The following is a 14095-nucleotide window of genomic DNA, read 5'->3' as shown; positions in this document are numbered from 1 at the left end:
ATATACAATATATATTTGTTTGAATTTTTTCCCCAAACATGGTTATTTCGTATTCCAATGGATTAGGAGTAGAGTCAACCTTATCAATAGAAAACAGAAAATATTAGTTTTGTTTTAAACCCTCAATTAATAGGTTGTTTGACAAACAACTTTAAAATTAGAACCATGGTGTCATAGCTATTTTTATTTTTGCTTGAGGCATGCATTTTCATCCAACAACAGCAGTGCTTTTACTTTAAAGATGGATAGTGGAAGGAGTAGTTGTGTAGGAATTACCTTCATTTGTTTCCAAAGTGGGAATTTGGGTCTCAGAAGGATGTCAAACCTAATTTAATCACGTTCTGGGTGCAACTTGCAATGTAAATCTATGTTGTTAAATTTTTGGGGGGAATTAGTTAGATGTGTTACTTTAAGTACTGTAGCAGAACAATAACAAATATTGATTAAGAAGTTCTGCATATACATCTGAATTAATGAAGTATACACTAGCTGAAGTGCAACAAAATTGTTTTCTACTGTGGTTATGATCTAAGAAACAGCTGCTTTTCTTTATCTACCAGGGTGTATCTGATGAAACCCATCACACATAGTGTTAGATTAGATTTTTTAAAATCTTGATTTAGAGATGCTTACGTTTTACTTCTCCACAGGCAGAGGAGTAAAGATTATTAATTTCTATGCCTGTTCTGCCTATGTACTTTATAATAATTCCCTAAGCTGCCATTAAGTTGCATTAGTTGCACCTTAAACAGATGATGTGAAAGGAGCCTGTTTCTGCTGACACCAAAAGTTAGCTATGAATGAATAAGTGATAAAGAACAAGTTGAAGGACAGAATTTACTTGTGTGTTTATGTGTTAAGAATGAAGATTTGAGTTCTAACCGGCATCTGAGTTTCGGGACGAGCCTCGCATTTCTTCCAGTCCCTCCTACTGATAACACTGCAGTTGGTCTCCACTACATCCAGAGTCAGATAATAAACTACTCCGTTTTCTCCCTGTAACACACAAATAACAATATATAAGGTAACAATGTGTGATTTGTCATATCTCCAAAGTTTTATCTTTCAATCAATGTACAAAAAAAAAAAAAAAAGAATGAAAGAAACTCAGAGTGCATTATATCTTAGGCCAAGAAATACTCATCAGTGGGGCTCAATTGGTATTACTTACATGTCTATCCAGGTGGACATTGGAAAGCTGGTGCAGGCTGAAGACGTAGCCATCCACTCGATCAAGGTTGATCTTGCTGAGAGCTAAATGAGAAGCGCTCACAGCTGATGGATCTTCACATGAACCTGGCTGGATGCCACCCTGCTCAACTGGCGCACTGTAGACGCTCCCCACTACCAGCAGGAACAGGACACAGGTCTTCATCGCAAAGCCCTGTCTTGACCCTATCTCTGTCAAACTTACTATGCCTCTTTCTCACACACCAACCAAACAGAGGAGAGATGCCAGGAGAGAGGAAAATGATGACCCTTTATATTCTTGCTGACTATCATACCCACTCACAAAGGCCATGTATCTCCTTTAACCTAGAGTCAACACAACCCTCGACCTCTGTTTCATTCCTAAACAGATCGTCACATCTAAGACTTTACTCCTACCTCTCCACCAACCAATCAGCTACAGCACAGACTTGCACAATGGAGTTTATCAGCCCTGTCTCCTCTTTAGGATCAATATGGTCGGGTGGTTCGGAGACCTTTGGTTGATTGGTGGAAGTCACATGATCTTCTCTTGGCACTAACATTTAGTTTACTCAATGGCAAGGCTGATCCTAAAGGTTTAAAAATTAACATTTGCAGAAAGTCTTTAAAGCTTTAGTCAAAATTCAAAGAGAAGCAAACTGAAGTCTATAGAAGTGACATTTGGTAGTCAGTTGGAACATGAGACCATTTTGGTTCAGCACTTTGTCAAATTTTGAGTTATTCCTTTTCTGATTATCATCTGAATTTGGAAAACGAGTTTATATTTATTTTCAGATTTTGCAGAGATGTCTTTGACCTTTGTCCAAATAAATAAACAAGACAGAAAACCATTTACTAGAAAGTAAATATTTATGTGCAAAAGTACACCCATGTAGCAAATTGGTCACAAAGACCTGTTTATATGAATTTTTGAATGGCTCAATGTTGACTAAATGACTGGTAAAGATAAACCTCTGAAAGCAAATAGCCTTTGTACATTCCACCATCATCTAAATGACAGAATAGTAGAATATCCTTATGGCACTATACTTGTTTATCTGTTCACAAAATTATATTAGATATATTTATTACTGAGTCAAAATTTTTCAGTGGATAAATGCTGAAAATATAATTTAACTTTATTCATTTAGCAAATCTGCCATTTAAATCAAAGCAAATATTTAGAAGGTGCAAATTTATGTTATATACAGTGCCTCCATAAAGAATGTGCATTGCTTCATTTTATCCAAATTGTAATAAATCAATCTTTTTCATCAATCTTCTGACACACAAATACTCCATTATGACAATGTGGAAAAAAGCTTTTGAGATTTTTGCAAATTTATTAAAAATACCAAATCAAGACATCAAATCTAAGTGAGTATTCCCAACTGGAGATCAAAATAGATGGTCCCACAGTCTACAGGGCAAACAAACAGCTCCAAAACAGTATTCTCTTGAGGCACACATCTGGGACAAAGATTGAACTCTTCAGTATGAATGACAGGGATCATGTTTGAAGGAAACAAGGCACGGCTCATCACCAGACGACATACCATCCCTGCAATGAAGCATGGCAATGACCCAAATGACAGGGGCCACTCAAAGGAGTGGCTTTAGAATTTGCTGGATTGGCCAAGTAGGAATCCAGATTTGAATCCGATTGAACATTTCTGGAGAGATCTGGCTGTGTACAGATGTCTACATGAAACCTGATGGAGAAGTTTCTTCAATGAAGAATAAGCCAAATTGCCTTAAGATAGGTGAGATAAGTTTGTGGCATCATATTTGAAAAGACAAAGTATTGAGTAAAGGCTGTAAATATTTATATAAATGTGAGTAAGTGTTTCTATATTTTTAATCAATAAGTACAAATCTCTAACTTTTTCCTACATTGTCATAATGGGGTATTTATGTGTAGAATTTTCAGGAAATATTCATTTATACAATTTGGAAAGGCTGTAAAATAACCAAATGTGGAGAAAAGAGAAGTGCTGTGAATACTTCCAGAATGCACCGTAGAAGCACAAATATAATTGGAAAAGGACAAATCAACATGACCTTTTATAACTGTGAAGACACTGAGTGCCTGAAGCTTGGAGCCAATGTCCTTAATCAAAGACCAGGTTTCCTCCTCTGTAAATCTTTCCCACATTTTCTGCAGCTGTCTTCAGTTTTTTTTTTTTTTTTTTTGTATGTTTGTTAGTGTTTTTGCTGTTCAGTGGAAAAGATGCTAAATAAAACTCCTGCAGAATATTTTCATTCATCGTATACCTAAATTCTAACCTCTTAGCTTGTTTGTGGTGATTTCTGTTTATGCGCACACACACAAAAAACAGATTTTAACTGTTGCACATTTTTTGTTGCTCATTAACTCAAATAAAAAAAAAAGCATACCAACTTTGCTTACCTAATCTGTAAAAAGGCTGCTGTTTGTACGTGACTGAAATCACAAACTTTGAGATAAAAGCTGTACAGGGTTAGAATTGCTCAATGGCCAGACTTTGCTCTTTTCACTGATCATTGCGTTGTTCCTCCCTCTTTCATAGTTCCATTGCCTAATTTAAGCCTGTGGTTGTTTGTCTGTTCTGTTTCCATCATTCCCACCAACTTCAGCCTAGGCCTGAGCAAAAACACCGCTTCATCAAGAGCTGGAGGTCATTTGCATTGTGTGTTAGTTTCCTTCCTTAATTCCTGCTTCAAGTCCATTCAGAACCAAATTGGCACAAGGCTTTGTTTCAACATTTTAAAGTATTCTGAACAAAATAAATTAACTCCTTTTTCTTTCCTTTGTAATGCTGGTATTGGACTGCAAACACCATAAACATGTATCAGCTTAATAAATATTACTTGCCCTCTGCTTGTATTTTTTTTTATAAATCCAACTCAAAAAATGTACAACACAGATCACCTTGTTCCTTCTTTCTGTCTATTCGTTGGTCTGTCCATCCAAGACGCTGCTTTTGTGGATGGATAGATAATTTTGTGAAACTTGTTCAAGAACAGTATTATATCTGGGCATTTCAATGGTATACATACAAAACTGTATGAACAGATGAATGTGGCACCTTGTCCAAACATCCCTGCTATAGTATCATAAAGGTACAAACACAACCTTTTTGCTTTCCTAACTTCCCACTGAATGGCTTTCAGAACGTCCTCCACATAAGCTATCCGAAACTCACAAAATAATGACAGCATCTGTTTTTGCTAAACAGCTTAAAAGCGTAGCAGTCATTGTAAACATCTCAATTTAACAAAACTAATGTGAAAATCTAGGTATTTTTTTTTTTTTGGTCATATCATAGGGATATAGCTTTATTTTCAAAGACACTTATTTCAAACACAAGATGGTGCTGGAGTCCAAGTCCCTGTGAGACATGCATTCAACATGTTGCTGACAGATTTAAATCAGTGTTGCAGTGAAAAATGATGCGTTTGTTTAGGTCTACAATCAAAACACACTGAGCAATATTCACTCCAGAAAAAAATGACAAATAGTTTCTGTTCCACTCATCAACATTACTAGTAGAGAGACCAGTGGTCATCTCAGGAGAAAAACACAGACAGAGCCTAAATTTTTCCCACTAAAAATTATGATTAGAATCGTTTGAGTCTACACCAGTCAGCATATGTTCAACACTTCAAGCATTGAAAATAGAGGCAGCATCGATGGTCAGCTGTGATTTGCAAAAATGGTCTGTATGTGTTGAAAACAGAAATAATGATGAGCTCAGGGGCAGATGAAGAACAACTGTGGCTCTTGGCACAAAGTCGTGACTGTGAAACAGTTTATCTCATCTGAGTTTCAGCTCTGGCTGCTTGTACAGGGAGTATATAATAACCCCCTCATTGTGCCCAAGACTGGGACAGTTTTCAGGCACCTTTGCAGTTTATACATCACACATTTGGTTTTCATTGCTTTGTATTCAATTTAAAAGCTAAAAACCCTTTCAACTAATATGAGTGGTAATATGAGAGGGAACACATACATATGGAGGGTTGTTCCTTAACCCACAGCTCAGATATTTAAATAAAGACTAATTCCTGCCTAACCCTCCAAAAATATTTACAGTATTGCTGATTGTGAAATGACGGCATAGCAATCTGAGAACTTCAATCAATCCAGCAAGACTCCTTATAAAGACATTGTGATGCTATCGCAATACCTTTAGGCTCCAATTCTTGCCCAGATGCCACAAAGTCTACCTGACAGATTGTTCTTGGAAAAGAAATAATCAAATTATATCCTTGAGGCATATAAAAATAAGTAAATGTACTTTAGAAACTAGTGGTTCAGTCTGTGTTCCATTCTATATCAAAAGGAAAGCTTCAAAATATATCGTATGAGGTAACATTTTATTTGAAGGGGTGTGCATAAGACTGCATAAGTCGATCATAAAATGAAAGCAACAAAAAGGCATTTATTAAGATAATGCTTCAATTGTTGACTGTATGTTCTATGACTTTGTATTTTTGCGTTTTTATGAGATAAAGCACATTGAACTGTCTTGTTGCTGAAATGTGCTATACAAATAAACTTGACTTGACTTTAACTGTACCATGTTATGATTAGGAGCAAATTGGTCTGTATGCATGGATTTAATTTGCACCAGATTGAATTCAATAAAATGTGAAATCAACCCAATTGTCTTGAAACATGTGTTGGGACTAGCTTTATTTGGAATTGGAGGTTTATAATAAACTAAGTAAAACTAAAATTATAATTAAAAGCCAATACTGTTTGGCTGTTTTTTTTTTTTTAAAGAAGCCAAACAAACCAGAACAATCAAACAAAACCCCCCACATCAGTTTAATTTTCTTAAAGGAGCAATGTCATGTAAAATCAACTTTTTTTGAGCTTTACATCGCATTATAATGTCATTCCCTCATCGAAGACATACCTGGAGTATTGCCTTGATTCTTTCATGCGTGTTTGAGAAATCCTCTTATCTCCCATGACAACGATTCAGCTGTGCAAAATGCCTGGAGGAAATTAGCGCCGCCTTCGAGAAGCAGCTCCTCCTTGGAGCTGCAGTTTCCAAACTTCCATGTTTTTGCCTCACTGAGCAGTCCTCCCCCAAACCTCTCCCACTACTGGTTACTCTGCTCAGACTACCCAGCAGAAATTAGCAAACACCTGGTCGAACCGCACATCTCCTGAGCTCAATACACAATCTACTTCTCAGTGAAATCCTGGTAAAAACATAGTTAAAAGGGTTAATAGAGGAGCAAAGTTGTGTTAACTTCCTGAAGACTTCCTGAGTTTAAAAACTCAGAAGAACATGAGGTTTTAAAGAGACAGAGGCCCAATTTCAAGGTGTTAAATTAGGAAGTAAAATTTATCTTAAATCATATTTGATATATATAGCATTTTTATAACAGCTGAAGTTAACATAGTTATACTTGATTATGCTATAAAATGGCACTATGTGCTCAGATAATAGTTGTTTACATACAACGTAGACACTCGTTTCAGTTGCAATACAAATTTATATATATATATCTACTACTTAGACTTTAGAGCACAATATTTTTTTGAAATAGCTACTGTAATCTGTTAAGGCAGGTACAAATACAAATTTGTAGTGGAGCAACTATGCTGACAATATTTTAAACAACTGTGATCTTTATACTAACCTCTACATTTTGGGCACACTGCCCAAGTTAAGAAAACTCCAAAGGGTTAGAAGATACAGATAAAGATATGCAGTACAATTATTATGTATCATGGCACACCTTTATTTGAAGAAAGTCAATTGGTTCACAAAAACAGCTAAAACTGAAAAACCATATGGTGCAGGACTGCATGACATCTCTTTTGATTACTATTGCTCCTTCATGATGTCCCTTTGGGATCTGGTGTGCTTTGTGCTGGTGGACGCAATCTGTCCCCCTAAGGAGACATCGCACCGGTCATTGAATGTTCTCTCTATGTCACTAAAATATCACTGAATCCCACACAGCTCTTATGAATGTTATATAAAATATCTAGGCTCAAACTGAATTTATCCATGTGACTGTGATTAATTTCATTAGCCCGGTGACGCACTGTAACTGTAGCCCTGAGCATAATGTGGTTATCTCCCATGTGACTTTAATAGAAGAAAATCTGCCATAAACAGTGTATAGTGTGCAGTCTGCATGTGCTCCAGATCATTTCCACATGCGCTAATTAACTGAAGCGGTGTTTACTACTAGCAGTTGCTTACCATAAAATGTTCAGGTCAGTAGTAAATAAAAAAAGGTAAACCAACAGTTAGTCTTGGAGTTAAAAATGTTATTTAAATACAAAAAATGTTTTTTAATTTAATACCCCTGTATTGAGTATCTTTCTTGTGTTTTTAATTATGTTTATCTAAACACAGCTGTGGGCAAATAACTCCCCGTCTTCCTTTGTATGCACCTAAATTGTAGCATGTGTAATGCTACTAATCCAGGAGCCACAGATTTTTTTGGTCGTGTTTAATTGCTTGCCAATTTTAAAAGTTACAATTTTGTTGTTTTGTTTATTTGAATTGCATTTTAGGACATTCATAAGAAACAGTTCTTTGTTATGTCAACAGTTGAATCTAAAATGATTGATTTCCTAAAAGAAACATGTCTTTTTTTAGTTCATACTCATGAAATGTACATCACAACTCTCACTTGCATAATATTAAGCTAGTTAAAGTACTTATTTTACCATCCACACTGTTTTGCAATGATATTCACCTCCTCAGCTCCTCTGAGCACCTTTAAAGATTTTGGAGGAATCCATGAGTTGATGGAAGAAAGGAAAGTGGACTTTGTTCTATGGGGTTTAACATAGATTTAAACATAAAGACATTGAAATATTTTAAACATATTTAGTCACATTTGATACTGTTTACACAATTATGTTTTTGGATATTGTCTGTTAATTAAGATTATTATAATGCATAAAATAATTATGCATTATTTTATGTAGCTCTCTAATTCATAAAATTCCCATATATTACACTTACATTTGGGGATTAAACATGACACAAAAGACAGCTAAGAGGATTTGTTTGTGAATAATTTTTTACAAACAAACAACCCAACATTTCTTTCACTTTACAATGTTTAAAATTACTTTTTCAAAGTTGTGTGTTTTGAAGTTGCGTTTAAAATTAAATATATACTGTTATATAACATGTTCTCATCCAGGTCATTAAATGTAGATATTTAACAAGTGTTCGGAGGAAAATGGGCTGAAATAGCTTTTTTCCATTACAACAAAAGAGAGCCAACATCATCACTGTGGCTTAATGTTCCAAATTACGCACCTCATGACAGGCTAATGGGGGACTTTGTGTGACTATTTAGTTGATTGCAAATGGACAGACACACACAGCAACACCTTACCTTCAGAAACATGCGTAGGAGCAAAGAAGATGTTTAAATGGCAATTTCCTTGAGAAAAAAATTATCCCAAAACTAAAATGCATTAGACTTTTTGAAAAATAGCACTTATTAATAATCACAACTTCAATAAAAGTTTGAAATATTAACTATTTCTTAGATCTACAACAGGTCAATGTTGTTTGCAACAGTTGCGAAATGAGGTTTCTGCCACTGAAATTACCAAGCTATTCCCTGACGTCAAAGTTACTGTGATTCAAAATCTTGACATTAGCTATGTGAGTTACTCCCGTCACTGTTCCTTTCTGTCCCAACATGTTTGCTTGTTTTTAACCTGGAGATTGATCTTGTGCTGGTTAGACCTTCTGTTTAGCCTGAAGACTTCTGAGACAACACAGCCACTTTACCAGAGTCGTAAATAAAGACAACTGCATTTTTGTGTGTTCATTGTTATTTCACTTTGGATGCCAACTGTTTGCTTTTAAATATTTTTCAGAAGTGTTCCCAGTCCTCTTACTTTGTTTACACCACAGTATTGTGTCTGTTTCCAAAAAAAATGCTTGTTTGGAATAATAAAATAAGAAATATTTGTAAAATTGTTTGGCCTCTTACCCCAACAAAAACAGTTTGTTTTAATTTTCTGGTTTTTATTATGATTCAATCATAAACTCTTTTTGCAATTTGATGAGTAGTATCTTTTGTTAAATCCTGAGTTTTTGCTTCTGAAATACTCCGAATTTTGTGGAAGCTCTTTTTATCTCTGTTCGTTTATAGAACCTTCACACTGGTTTTAAAATGTATTAGATTTAGTTGTTTGTTATTACTACCCATTTTTCCTGTCAACAAAATATATTTGACACCCATTAAAGAACTTATCAAACAAAGAAAATATATTGCAGATAGCTTAGTTTTGTCCACAAGGGTTTGACAATAAAAAAAGCCACATTAAAAATGTGAAAGTTTGCAGACTTGTCCCCATTTTTTTATATGATTCATCACCATATAACATGTAAGCAATGTGTGCATATGGTTTTGGGAACGAGATAGAATTCTCTTTGTGGCACTTAGTCTCTTTACAAACACAAGCAATTACACGTAATGCTTCCTGGCAATTTTGAGGCTTTTTAAAACATTTTTATACACAGCAACATGTACTTAAAAATCACACCAATTAAGGTTGCTCACTAACACTTTGACTCATTCGTCATCCCACTGTCGCCACATGAGATCAAAGCTGTGAATGCGGACCATTCCAGTGGCAGCATTTTTCGATAACTCAACCTACATGCTGTTCCTCACGTAGCCTCATCAGAGCTTATTATGGACGGACATGAATGACTTACTGACAGGGCCAGTAAATAATCACCACAGTCGCCCTGTGTGCAAGCACAGTGATTTCTATGCCACAGGTCATTTAGCCGAGCCTGGAAAACTGTACCCCGTTGTTTGTGTTTGATATGCCTCTTACAGCTGAAATGGCAGAATGTACCTTTCTAATCAGCAGCTGTGTTTCAAAAACGAGAAAAAACATGTTCCAACTGTGTCCTGACTTGTTCTGTCGCTCCACCCACATGTATGTTAAAGTACAGTGCAGTAAAACTAAAAGTAATTCTTCGCACCAGAATGTGCCTGTGCTTAGGGCACCAAAATGACTAGCATTGACCCTGTTAGTACAGGTTACATGCTAAAATAAAAAAAAAAAACAATAAATAAATAAAAATAAAACATAGATATTAGAGAGTAGCATATTGTGCCAATATGCTGGGAGTGCCCTGCACATCAGGGGTTAATGTACAAAGGCATCTGCAAGGGATAAATATTAGCACGCTTGAGTTTCAAAGTGGATTAGAGTTTAAAACTAGATTCAAAGGCAGAACTGCTCCTGAAGTCATGGCTCATTGCACTGATACACTCTGTTCACATGTAAATAAGGCACCATCTGGATGAAAAACTAACAATATTTATTTCAACTGCAGACAACTTTTTATCATTCTCGCAGATGAGAGCTGTTTGCATAATTCAAGTTGCACAGAAATAAACAAACTTTATCGTCAACATTTTTGATACATTTTAATTCCCTTTCTTCCTCCTTGTTAGCAATTAATCTCTGCAACTTTTTTACACTCTGATAAAAAGCTGAACAAGAAAAAAAATCTTTAGATTCTTTTGTAAACCAAACACTAGAACCTCCTCATCTTCAACTAGCAATGTCACCTTTTCCATGCACTTGCTTCTTAGAAACGTTTTCTCTGTGTGTTGACTGAGCTCTTTTCCTATTTTTGTTTTAGCAGTACCACAACTTGACAAGATTAGATGTTAGGTTGCCTAAGGCTCTCTCAGTTTTGCAGCCTTTGTGTCCTGTCAGAACTCTGCAGTCTTTAAATGTCTCTCTTGTTTGATCATTTTGGCCAGGCGTTCCTTTTAGTATAGGCTTTTTCTTTTTTCTTGAGATTGGAATAAACAGGTTCATCTGTTTACAATGCAGTGTTTTGCTATGTGAAAAAAAAAAAAAAAACACTGCATTGCTATAGAAAAATAGCAATGTGAAAAATCTAGTTCTAACTTGTTTCATCTGATAGTCCAGACAAAAGCAACAAAAAATCATCCTGTGGCCATTTCATTCCTTTTACTTCCTTTTAAATATGTAAAATAGGAAGATGCATTATTCCGTGACGTCAGGATGGATGTATTATGAAAGAGGATAATAAAGTGCATCATGCTCTGACGCACCTTTCAACTGTGTCATAGGTGGGAGGATGTACAGCACTCTCAACATTTATTGCTTCCTTTGCTAAAATTGTGTGTAAAAAGCCTTAAACTACGTTCGTCCGTCATTGCAGTAACATAATCTCATACTGTTCAGTAGGTAAAGAAAATATCATTGTATGAAATAACTGAAATATTGTCTGGTGGCTCTATAAGCACCAGCTCTTAGGAATCATATTGCCACGTGTACTATTATAGAAGAGGAAATACAATTGTTCCATAGTGCAGAAATTTCATTGTAACAGCAACACCTGTGATGAGACGGACTATGGCAGAATGTTTAGGAAACTTCTGAAAACAGCTAATTGGGGACCTGATGGACATGTCCACAGAGTAGAAGCTGAAGAGGAACAGTGCAAGCATAATTACCTTCAGGGCCCCCGTACTGCAGACCAGCTTGTCTGAAACACAGACCTGTGTCCTCACATACTGTGGGTAGTTAGTGGGGCAGGCCAGGCTCCACTGGCTGGTCGTCCACTGCTGACATCTCCAGCTTGTCTCTCAGACTGTGGGTGCTGTGCAGGGGCGGACTGGACTGCAACCAAAAAATGGCCCTGGCATTTTGGCCATGGTGGCCCACCATAATTATTTACATAACTTGCAAAAGTACATGACATACCAGAGGATACGTGTTGTTTCAGCCTACAAGGAGGTGAGAAGCCACGTTAAAAACTTGACGCATTCTCTCACCACACTTTTCATCTTGGAAGAGATGGCCACAGTGTCACAATTCTCATCTTGAAATGGATGTCAAAGAAACTGTGCAAAGATGTCTTGTCAATGTTATATGAAATAACTGAATGAGCATAACTGGCATATAAATACATTACCCCCCTCAGCAATAAAATGTCTTAAGTATTGCTATTGCTTCAACTTTAATTGCCTAGTCATGGCCAATATGGACAGAATAGCTTCATTGATTTTCTTCTCTGCCATTGACCAATCTACAACCATACAGGCAGACTAAAATTCTAAAGCAGCACAGAACGTCAACTACTATAACTTCTCCTCCAAATTCAATCTGAAAATTGAGCACAATGGGAGACATCCAGATAGAGTAGTGAAGAGAGTTGAGAATCAAGCAGAATTGCATAAGGCGGCAATGGCTAGGCTGGACACCAGACTAGTGAAATGAAGTGATAGAGAATGGAAGCAACTTTTAAGAGTGTGATCATTCTCTAAATGTAAAAAAAAATATACATATATATATATATATATATATATTTTTTTTAAATCAGTATTTTTAAATTCACTGTATCTAAGCTGGAATTTTAACATTACACTGGAACTTGTGGTTGCGTTTCTTTCACTTCCTCATTAATTCTCAGTGTTTGTCTGGTCCTCACTATTATCCTTTAATATTATCCATTCTCTGCAAAACTGATGACAATAATGTAGCTTACAAGAGAACTCCATCATGGCGCCTTGGAGGAGCAGTTGAATTGAAGAGAGGCGTGCTAAAGATCATTTATTGAGACAGAGCGACTTTACCACGGCCATCCCTTGTCACCTGATGTTGTTTATGAGAATCTATGACCAGTGAGTGAAGCTTCAATGATTGCTTTTGACCTTTGGCACCATTTAATATAATACTAAATGAAATGAGACCCTGCAGTCTCCATCCATTAAACAAACTGTACTTAAACTGATATCTATTACCAAAAACAAGTCCATTGTTCAGTGACAACAATTACTCTGAGTTCATTTGTTTTGCTCAATATATCAAATCCCGGGATGGTTCATCAGAGATCCTTTGCTGTGGATGGACAACCGACTGCAAATCTCTTCAAAGTCACACTTTCGAGTATTGGGAAATATAATGTGATGATTTACAAAATAATGATTTTGCTAAACAGTGCCCCAAGTTTTGTACCACTAAATATTAAAGGTGATCCATAATTAAACAATATCTATGGGGAAAATGTATATTTCCCTTTTTTTAGGGATTGCTTTGTAATAATTCATCCAGGGTTCAGATGTACATTAGAAAGAGGTTTGTCAAAGAAGTTAACCTCTTTAGCCTTTCCACGTTTTGTCCAGTTACGTGCATGCATTTGTATTTTATTCAGATGCACAAAGTAAAGTCAAGGTTATTTGAATAACAAATTTCATCTATTAAGGCAGCTCAAAGTGCTTCGCACCATGAAAACATAATACAGAAAATGAGCAGAGCAGTGAAGGCTGCCGTGAGCCGTCCTAAGCACTGCAGTCAGTCTGACACAGTCGTCCATCCTGTAGCACACTGTCGCCAGAGAAGAGACCCATTCCACTCCATGTCAATATTGAAAATGAATCGCTTAATTGCAAAGCTGTGTAATGCCATCGATCAATGCTCATCAAGGTCATGCTATTTCAACTCCTGACTCGCCACGGGGTGGGCAGGGCTGTATGTCTGAGTGAGATGGTTTCCGAATGCTGGACTATGACAAAGTTGTTCCAAACTGTCGGGCTGCAACCAATAGGGGAATTCAACTGGTTAGCATCATTCTACATAGCTCAAGTCTATGGGCTAGCAGCCACAGTCATTATAAACATATCATCGGAATACATATAAGAGGCAGTGTGGGGGTTTAGTTAGAAGCGTTATTGCCTTGCAGTTGTGTTTGAGTCTCAACCTGGAGTCTTTCTACATGGAACTGTTCTCCATATACATGTGTGGGTTCTCTCTGGTTTTCTCCCAAAGTCCAAAAAGATGACTGTGTTACAGTGAAGAGATAATAGAATTATCCCTGGGTATGAGTGTGTGGTCATGTATGATTGTTTGATGTGTGTG

General features: G+C 36.4%; 1 protein-coding gene across 2 annotated transcripts in view; it reads right to left on the bottom strand.

Moving 5' to 3' along the window:
* fetub (fetuin B) overlaps positions 1-1494 on the bottom strand; it is a 3822-nt gene extending 2328 nt beyond the window's left edge. The window contains exons 1-2 of one of the 2 annotated variants that reach the window (XM_016681146.1): positions 1172-1494; positions 883-996 (exon numbers count right to left, since the gene is read on the bottom strand). In XM_016681146.1, the coding sequence (XP_016536632.1) occupies positions 883-996; positions 1172-1375 (318 nt within the window). In that variant the 5' untranslated portion in view covers positions 1376-1494. The remainder of the gene's footprint in view (positions 1-882; positions 997-1171) is intronic. The other variant, XM_007570951.2, reaches the window with a different exon arrangement.
* Positions 1495-14095: the final 12601 nt, after the last annotated feature.

This window comes from Poecilia formosa, unplaced genomic scaffold, assembly GCF_000485575.1.
Source record: "Poecilia formosa unplaced genomic scaffold, Poecilia_formosa-5.1.2 Scaffold271, whole genome shotgun sequence".
In the NCBI taxonomy this organism is placed as follows: Eukaryota; Metazoa; Chordata; class Actinopteri; order Cyprinodontiformes; family Poeciliidae; genus Poecilia; species Poecilia formosa.
Note: the sequence above shows the minus strand (reverse complement) of the source record. Positions and strands in the feature narration are given on the sequence as shown.